Below are 9,901 nucleotides of genomic sequence, written 5' to 3' on the forward strand. Positions count from 1 at the left end.
TTTAGACAGAATTTTTGAAGTACATTATTTCACTAATTAATTTTCTCATCTTCTGTCTGTCAAGCCAAGTGTCAAGCTGTAGTGTTTTCATTTACCCCTAATGCCTTTTATATAATGTTAAGATAGGAACCCATAAAATAACTGAACACCAGGATTTGCCATTTCACAAACATAAAATATGAACCAAACACATATAGCGATCACCAAGGGATACTAAAAAATTGATCCAATTAATAATATTCTTGAATATAATTTTCTTTCGCCTTTCAGAAGACTTTTGGAGACATAAGAGATTACAAAAAATGTTTAAATAAGAACCGTGCTCTCATTTCTGATAAGTACAGTGATGCTTTAACGTTTGTGAACCCTTAAGAATGCGTAAATTTGACCTAAAACTACATCATTTTCGCACAAATCCTAAAAATAGATAAAGAGAACCAAATAAAATAAATAACTAAAGAAATATTAGACTTTATCGTTAGAGTAAAATTATACAATAATACAGGTTTGTGAGTTACAAAAGTATGCAAATCTTTAAGAAAACTAGTTAATTTGAAGAAGATATTAGAATGAACTGTTTTCAATCAATGGGGTAACAATCATGTGTGAGTAGGCAACCTGTTTTATTGAAAGAACAGGGATCTGTCAAAGGCTAACCTGCAGGGGAGAATTATGAGGACCTTAGATGTAGCGCTGTTGAGCATCACTAGACTGGATATATGCTGCAGAACTATTTGTAACTCCTTCACGACATATGACTTACATCTACATCATATGTCGAAAACCCTGCATTTCCCAGAAATTTCTGATTTGATCAGCCATCATGTGCCTTTAAGAGTTGCAGGTGGAGCCTGCGGCTGTTAACCTGTTAAATCTTGCTGTCAATCTCTGACAGGTGGGCTCGTAATTTCACTCTCAAATCATGGAGTGCCGATGGGTTGTCATGACAGCCAGGGATCTGCTAATGACCCCCATGCCTGTCATCACAATCCCCCTGTGAAAGCCAGCCTGTGGCTGGTGTCCATAGGAGATAGTGATTTTCTCTACACATAGCAGTGCCGATGCACTGCTATGTATAGCACAAGCGATCGGATGATCGCAGCTTCAAGTCTCCTAACGTGACTAACAAATACAGTAAAAATAAAAAAAAGTTTTAAAAAAAGTTCAAATGACTGCCCTTTTGCCCCATTAAAAGTAAAACAATTAAAAAAGATTAAAAAAAACATATTTGGTATTGCTGCATTCTTAAAAGTCTGATCTATCAAAATACAAAGTAAATTAATCCAATTGGTAAATGGCGTAATCTGAAAAAAAATATCTAAATACCAAAATTATGTTTTTTGTGGCTGCCGCAACATTGCAATAGACTGCAATAAGAGGTAATCAAAACATCATATCTAACCAAAAATGGATTCAGTAAAAACATCAGATTAGGGTGAAAAAACAAGATTTCACAGCTCCCTATCCTGAAAAATTTAAATGTTACGTCTCGAAAAATAGCGAAAAAACACCTTTTTTTAAAATTTTCCTCTTTTTTTCCATCTCTTAAAAAAAACAAATAACTATACACGTTTGGTATTTGCAATCTTGTACTGAACTGCAAAATTATGTTGTCAAATCACTTTTACCATATAGGAAATACATTAAAAAAAAATAATAATCAGAAATTGCCCTTTTTGCAATTGATTTTTTTTATTTGATTTTTTTATTTTGATTTGATTTTTTTTTCACATTTTCTAATACACCAAGAGGTAGAATTAATGATGTAATTAAAAAGTGCAATTCGTCACAAAACAACAAGATAGGGGAGGAGGAAAATCATATTTAAAGGGGTTAAAAAGTTTGGACTTAAACAATCCAGACAGATTGTGTACAAGTAGAAGAAACTCAAGACTATTATAACCCTCACTCCAAGAGAAAGGCATATGTAAGGTCACAAAGTAACTCAAAGTAACCTCTAAGTAACTAAAGGCCTCTCTCACATTAGCAGGTCAATTAGACTGAGCAACATTAGTGTACATGGTTGGTTTGCAAGAAGAAAACCCCTGCTAAAGAACACATACCATAGGGATACAGCCTTCCCAAAACCTGTCCGATGACAAATGCACTAGCAGGATGTAGCAGGCCCCCACTGATAAAGGCAAGGGGCAGCAAAGGTGCAAACTACTGATTAAAACAGCCACCCACACACCTAGCAAATTACTGAGGGGTTGGCTGCCTAGCAGAATAATTGCACACAAATAGGGCTTGAGTAGAACACCAGTCACACAGGTATGTGTGGTGCAAAGTGTCTGGCTAACAGCCTATTGAAGGCACCCATAATATTAGCAGGCAGACTGCCCAGCACTATACAGTATATAAGCACCCCACAGAGACAGACGCCCCAGTACACCAAGCCAACAAAAAGGGGCCTGGCTGCATCCTGCAAAAAATGATAAAAAGTGCAATAAAAGATGAAAAAATTAATACATATTATATATACATTAAATGAGGTATTGGTTAATATTTTGGCCAAAATAGATAAGCTCGCAACCCAACATCAAGGGTCCTCATGCTTGTGAGTCCTACCACTAGTTTCAAAAACAGCTAACATAGAAAAATTAAAAACACATACCATGAGGATACAGCCTTCCCAAAACCTGTCTGATGACAAATGCACTAGCAGTATGCAGCAGGCCCCCTCTGATAAAGGCTAGGTCAGCACGCACAGGTGCCTACTGACATTCTCTTCCCTCTCCTTTCCTAATGCGCCAACCCCACTCCACAAACTCACTCACCCTCGCAGAAATCTCAAACACCTCAATTTACAATCTCTCTGAGTCCCTTCTCCCTCTTACAGACATAGCTCCCTTCATGACACAGATGCTGTTGCCACTTTTTATAACACCACAATAACTGCAACACTCGATTCGGCTGCCCCCTTATGCATACCATAACTCATACAATCAACAGGCAGCCCTGAATGGCCGGCCTGACCAAAGAATGGAGACGGGCTTCCAGGGTCGCTGAGCGGAGATGGAAGCAATCCTACTCTGCTAACCACTTCATTGCATACAAGCAGTCCCTCGCCAGCTTCAAGTCCACGCTCACTGCCGCAAAACAAACTTGCTTCTCATCTCTCATATTCTCCCTGTCTCACAACCCTAAACAGCTTTTCAACACTTTCAATTCTCTACTCTGTCCCCCAGCACCTCCTCCCTCTCCTCTCATTTCTGCTGAAGACTTTCTCTCTTTCTTTAAGGGCAGTCCCACACGTCCAGATAATTCCGGTACCGGAAAAATCGGTAATTGGAATTATCCGTGTCCGTGTGCCCATGCGTTTCTGTGGCACATCAGTGTGGCACACGTGCGGCACACGTGTGCCGCCCATGTGCCCACTGGGTACCACACACACTGTGCAGGAGACAGCGCTAAAGTTTAGCGCTGTCCCCTGCATCTGGTGCTGAAGCCGCGATTCATATCTTCTCTGCAGCAGCGTTTGTTGAAAAGAAGATATGAATAATCCTTTTTTTTGTTTCTCGTGTTTAAAATAAAGGTCCATGTTCCCACCCCCCTCCCACACCCTGTGCGCCCGCCCGCTGTTCTTGAAATACTCACCCGGCTCCCTCGCTGGCTGGCGCTGCTTCCTGTCCTGGCTGCACCTTCTACTGTATGAGCTGTCACGTGGGGGACTCCACGACCAGGATCGCCTTTGCTGTCCCTAATGCTAGGCGCACCCTAGCTAACCCTGCTCCCTGGATTACTTCTGATGGTGAAGATGCCAAGGCGACGTACCTTGCCTTAGCTCCTGAATCCTCCAACAGTTTGTATCCCTCCACCACCCAGGTTAGAGGGAAGCAGTAGTGTACCATAATACACTAACCAGACTAAAAAGGTAATATGAACAGGGATAAAGGGCAATACCAATCATAAAAATATACACACAAACACGGAGGTAAACACGGGGGAGTGGAGGATGGGGTAAAACCAAAGTAGGAGAAAAAAGGTAATTATCACACACTCAAAACCTAGCAACAGTCACAGATAAATACACCAAACGCCTTCTCCAATAATTACCCCCAACCATGCAGCATAAGCTTTCTCTGACAATGAGTGCTAGCCAGGACTCAGATTATGTAGGAGTTTGGAGTGGCTAACTGTGCACTGATGAGAGTCTAAATGCTCCAGGAGCTCTCAACTGAGGGCATTAACCCCTGCACTGCTAAAAGAAATTTACACTATTTAATATGTAGGTAAAATGTTTCTAATCAGTGCAGGAGTAGGAGAAATCAGACACTGCGGTCTTCTGGCTCCTCTCTGTCGCGGTAAAACCGTGACAGCTAGGGTCTCAATGGATCAGACTTGTTTGGCCGTCAAATCCGAGAAATGTTAGATTGGATTCAGAACTGGTTAATTTTGAGGTCAATTCAATGCTTAGAACATTTTGGCATGGCCTTCAAATTCTTTGCATTGCTGAAAAATGTTTGCAGCATGGCAGGGTACATTATCTTGTTAAAAGAGGCCACTGCCATTATGGAATACTGTTATCATAAAGGAGTGTAGTTAGTAGGTATATGTAGGTATGATGTGCTAAATTGACATTTACATGGATTCCTAGCCCAATGTTTGACAGGAAAAATTGCATAGTCCATCACACAACCTACTCTCGCCTGCCATATGACCATTACGGAAAAATTTCAGAAAGTTATGAGTCATCATGGGAACTTGACCTCTTCCATGTTCAGCAGGCTGCTATGCTGGATGGAACCTTTCTACCATAGCCAGCATTACAGCCATCATCAATTTTCAGAATGGAAGTGCTAGCTTTTATTCACTATGTGCACCAATGTCCCTTGAGTGCCCATGACCCTCTTGACTTCTTTTTATCAAGAACACACTGCAAGAACAAGTCGGAAGTCCTGCATTTTGAAGATCCCATGTCCAAGTCATTTATCCATCACAATTTTGCCCTTAGGTAAAAGTCACTCAGATCTTTACATGTGCCCGGTTTTCCTGCTTTCAACAAATCAACTTCAAGAAGTGACTGTTCACAGGCTGCCTTTCATATCTTACGCTTTGCCATTGTCACCCGATAATCAATGCTAGTCACTTCACCTTTCAGTGGTTTTAATGTTATGGCTGTGCGGTGTAAAAGAAATGGTGAAATGTAATTCGTGAAATATATGGATACAACTATAAAGATATATTTCTCTGCTGATAAAGCTTTGATTTATGCTGCTTAGTAACATTTTTAATTTGACACAACTCTTTTTACAAAAATGGATTTATTATCCATTTTTCATTTTTGTTACGCATTTTTGTCTGTAATCAAAATTCTTCTCTATTCTTTATCCTTCAGCTGCAACAGCTGGAATGATAATGTTAGTCAATATTTGCATTAAAACTTCATCCATTTTGTGTTGCATTATTTTTGTATTGGAGAGAAAACATGATCAAATTAGTCACTTCAAGGGGACGACAGCTGTTCGTTGAATAATTTAACTTGCTACGTTGTTTGTATGTGATGACATTTAGACGAGCCATGGAGTGACATTATACAAACTGATGTCACAGTAATGTAACTGTCCTTATATAGTTACACAATGCCAGATAACACATACTGTACTTCTTTTAGCTCCATATCCTCCATTGATCTTCAACCTGTGAGTCTCTTGACATAAAATGACTTTTCAAATAATTTTCAAATAATGTTTTAAAAAGCAGATATTTGTCACATCAGGGATTTAACAAGTAATCATGGAGCCTGTTTAATGTGGCCATGCTTAATTAGGACATGAATTAATGTATTTTTCTACTGTTGGTTGTCATCATCACTAAGGGTATGTGCATACTTTAAGGATTTTTTTGTAGACATTTCTATATCAAAAATGTGTCTCTTGGCTGGAAAAAAAAAAACACTGCATAAAACTGCACGTTTTAGAACATTTTTGGGTGCATTTTTTACGCTTTTTTTCCAGTCATTGGGATGAGTGAAAAACCTTGAAAAAATTTCCAAGAATTGGCATGCTGCCAATTAGAAACTGATTCAAATCTGCCAAAAAAGCAACATGTGAATGAGATTTAAATAAATCTCATTCATTGTGCTGCCGAAGAAAAATGCTGCATTTTTCAATGAAAACCGACAGCATAAATGCAATGTATTCACAAACCCTTAGTTCCCCTCATCACTGAGTGTAAATGCCCCCTTGGTTACTGAATCCCATAGCAGTTGCTATGACTCCTACACTGGTAGTTATTCCTCTCTCTTATAAATTGTCCAGCACTCTACAGTAAAGTTGATTACAATGGTAGTTTTATTTTAAATTCAGTTTATTTAAAATTTAAATAATTCCACACGATTAGTTAATTCATGGCATACTGTCTAAATTCCTGTCTTTTAGGCCGGGTTCACATTGCGTTAACAGCAGCCCGTTCAACACATGCGTTAACGGGCTGCTGTTACTGCAAGTGCCGATATGGCAGCGCGCTAGCGCAGATAGAGCTAGCAGATGCTCTCTCTGCGCTAGCAGTGACAGACCCGGAAACGCTGCAGCCCGCGTCCCAGGGTCCGCCACTCAATGACGGCACATCGCTAGCGAACGCCCATTGGGACTTAATGGCGGCGTTAATGGACTGCGTTACACCATGTTATGCCGCAGTGTAACGTAGTCCGTCTAATGGACGCCAAAGACGTAATGTGAACCCAGCCTTATACACACCCCCATTTAACGCTGAAAAAGTTTCACTGATTGGGAGGTTGCAATAGCCACATTCACATATAGTTAAAATAATTACTATATATTGACTATCATATATATTTGCCAATACACTACTGAACATGCATAGAACATCTACACATATATCCTATACCACTGTATTTCCAGCAAAGATGCCTGATATTCTATATACATGTTTTGGAACCCTAGGAGTAAATATACATTGTGTGCAGAATTATCATTCGAGTATTTTCCCATATTATCATTTTATGCAGATTTTACAACTCCAAGCTGTGTAACCTTGAATGCTTATTGAATTAACGCCTTAAGGTGCCTTCACACTGAGCAATATTGCAACGAGAACGACAACGATCTATGACGTTGCAGCGTCCTGGATAACGATATCGTTGTGTTTGACACGCAGCAGCGATCCGGATCCCGCTGTGACATCGCTAGTCGTTGCCGAAAGTTCAGAACTTTATTTGGTCGTTAGATCAGCCTGAATCGTTGTGTTTGACATGAAAAGCAACGACGTCAGCAACGATGAAAGGGGCCGTCGCAGCGTCTTGTTGTGGCCAGGTAGGCGTTATGCATTACAAAAGGAGACGCCTTTAAATTTAGCAATGTCGCTCGTAGATAGATACGCAATTATTTCGAAGATCCCAATATATTACAAATTACAAAAGGAGACGCCATCTGTCATAATGGCCTGGGAGATGGTGTGAACATTATTATAGTAATGTAATTATCACCATACTCCCAAATGCATTCCAAAGACAAAAGGTGATGCCTACATCACATTATTACATTGAAAAAGGCACCCCTTTACATTACATTACAAAAGGTGACGCCAACTGTCACGACAGCCTAGGAGGTAGGTGTGAACTTTACGTAAGGGCGTATTTACAATGCATCACTATTACAAAAGAAGACCCCTTTAAATCACATTATTACATTACAAAAGGTGACGCCATAACGTTATATGTTTCAAATGGCTTTGTTGTTACGTCTCACTGAGAACGCTGATAGGTCACATCGGGGTCATGTGTACCTGCGTTCCGAAATATAAACCGCGACTTTACAACTTTTCAATCACTTGTGCGTACTCTGCCATCCACGAGCATCTCGTGTGCGTCTTGGTTCGAAATCCATCGTGTTCCTTCTCCATCAACTCGTGGGCGTCTTGGCTGTAACTTTTGAGCGACCTGTTTGTAGATCTTCAACTCTGCAGCGTTCTCAATTAGTACATCTACGGTGAGTATATCCTTGTGCTGTATTCATTTGCCATGCAGCAATACTAATTTATGTGTATAGAAATAGATGTATACTACATCTCAGCAGTGATTTTTTTAGAGCTTTCACGTTTATAACCAAAGACGCTTTAGCGTCGTAGTATTTCCCTTTTAAGTGGTAATGCAAACGATTTTGTAGTATGGTGTGTTTCACCAACATGAAATTGGCCATTGACAAAATAGCAACCAATAGAATTTACAAATTTTTCAACGCTCAAAATGGATAAAAATAGCCCTCATCCCATCCCCAAATGGTGGCTATGAGGAAACACACAAACGGCCCCCATCCCATCCCCTAAATGGTGGAAATAGTCCCACGGACCATCCCATACAAAAAATGACTGATAACAATAGGAACGGCATACGGCTCATCAAACTTTTATTTTTTGCTGTTTCTTAACTTTTATTTTTTTATTTTTTAAAGATGTCTACAAATGAGCAGGACTGTGTTCGGGCACTCATAGAGATGTACCGCTCCCTGCCCTGTTTGTGGAAGATAAAATCTAAGGATTATAGCAACCGTTACATGAAGAGAGAAGCGTATGAGAAGCTGGTGGCCGTCTACAGGGAGTATCATCCCACAGAGACCGTGGATGAAAACATTGTGAGGAAAAAGATCCAGGCTCTCCGCACAGTTTTCAAAAAAGAGGTCAACAAAGTGGAAAATTCTAAGAAGTCTGGGGCCGGAACTGAGGAAGTCTATGTGCCCAGGCTGTGGTATTACGACCTGATGGCATTCACTAGAGACCAAGAAATCCCTCGCCCGTGCCAGACTGTGACTAGCCTTTGTGAGCCATCGCCCGAAGATATCCTGCCTGAGTCTCCTGACGACCATGTAAGTAGCCCCAAGCTTCCCTTCTTGTAGCATGCCGTGTGTCTTGTATGTTTATGAGACTGCATGGCTTCCAGTAATAGTGAGTCACGTTGTTCATGTTTAATCCCCCTGATGATAACAGCTGCCACTTCCTGTGTCCGTAATTAACATATTGTGTCTTCCGCACATTCGTACAGTATTGCCGGCCAATGTAGTTCTGCACAGCTCTTTAACCCCTTTGTTTTTTAACCCAGGTAACTGTTCCTCATAGGTTCCAATGGGCATAGAGGTGTTTGGGGAGGTGTGGGCTCTCTAGGGCTGTGTGGCAGAGTCGTTTGTATGTTATTTATTTTAAATTTTTCTTTTTCATGTAATTGCAGGTGCCTCTGCAACAGCGGGAAACAACGGAAGCGAACAATGTCCAGTCCCCTCAGTCCTCCAGTAGCCCGTCTGTCGAGGAGCAGACATGTCCACTGCGCCCATCTAGAAAAAGAAAATCAACAGCAGCCACACCTGTGGATCTCCTGGCAGTGGCCAACAGCATCTTGTCCAAGCACGTCACAACCAAACTCTCCCCATTCGCATCCATGGTTGAGGAACGTTTAAACAGACTGGATGATACCCAAAGATCTCACGCGGAGAGAATAATGTTTGACGTTATGAACGCGGCAGCCGCAGGAAAACTATGCGACACATCAACATTGAGCATTGACGTCCGTCAGCCCAGTGCCCATTTTTATTGGGGACACCAACAGGAGCCCATGCACAGCACTCCTGTCCGCAGACCTGGGCCACATAATTCTCAGTTACGGACACCACCTGCACCCCCTTCTTTTGGTGACTTATCACAAGGACCTCCTATAGCCACGCACCACTACAGTGAGATGGACACTTACTACCAAAATTTGTAGTGTTGTAGTTTAAATAAATGAGACTTGTGTTTTAGATGCTCCACAAGTAATCCCCTATGCCTTCTCCCCTGCAGGCATCCTCCTGGCACCCGGTCATTAATCCCCTATGCCTCATCAACATTAAAAAAGTATTGTAATAACAAATAATAAAATTTTTAATACAAATAATAAAATTTTTGGTTTCTTAAA

The 9,901-nt window shown here is 40.9% G+C and overlaps 1 protein-coding gene across 1 annotated transcript; it reads left to right on the forward strand.

Moving 5' to 3' along the window:
• The first annotated feature begins 7,696 nt into the window (after window positions 1–7,696).
• LOC138642094 (uncharacterized) lies at window positions 7,697–9,901 on the forward strand. The gene is made up of 3 exons (XM_069730022.1): window positions 7,697–7,949; window positions 8,412–8,822; window positions 9,182–9,901. Exons 2-3 carry the CDS (start codon window positions 8,412–8,414, stop codon window positions 9,710–9,712), a joined length of 942 nt encoding a protein of 313 aa, XP_069586123.1. The 5' UTR covers window positions 7,697–7,949; the 3' UTR covers window positions 9,713–9,901.

Source organism: Ranitomeya imitator, chromosome 6 (genome assembly GCF_032444005.1).
Source record: "Ranitomeya imitator isolate aRanImi1 chromosome 6, aRanImi1.pri, whole genome shotgun sequence".
NCBI lineage: Eukaryota > Metazoa > Chordata > Amphibia > Anura > Dendrobatidae > Ranitomeya > Ranitomeya imitator.

Coding starts and splice junctions, on each gene's coding strand:
- LOC138642094 (XM_069730022.1), top strand. CDS start 8,412: ATGTCTACAAATGAGCAGGACTGTGTTCGGGCACTCATAGAGATGTAC. Junction 8,823..9,181: donor CTGAGTCTCCTGACGACCAT/GTAAGTAGCCCC, acceptor ATGTAATTGCAG/GTGCCTCTGCAACAGCGGGA.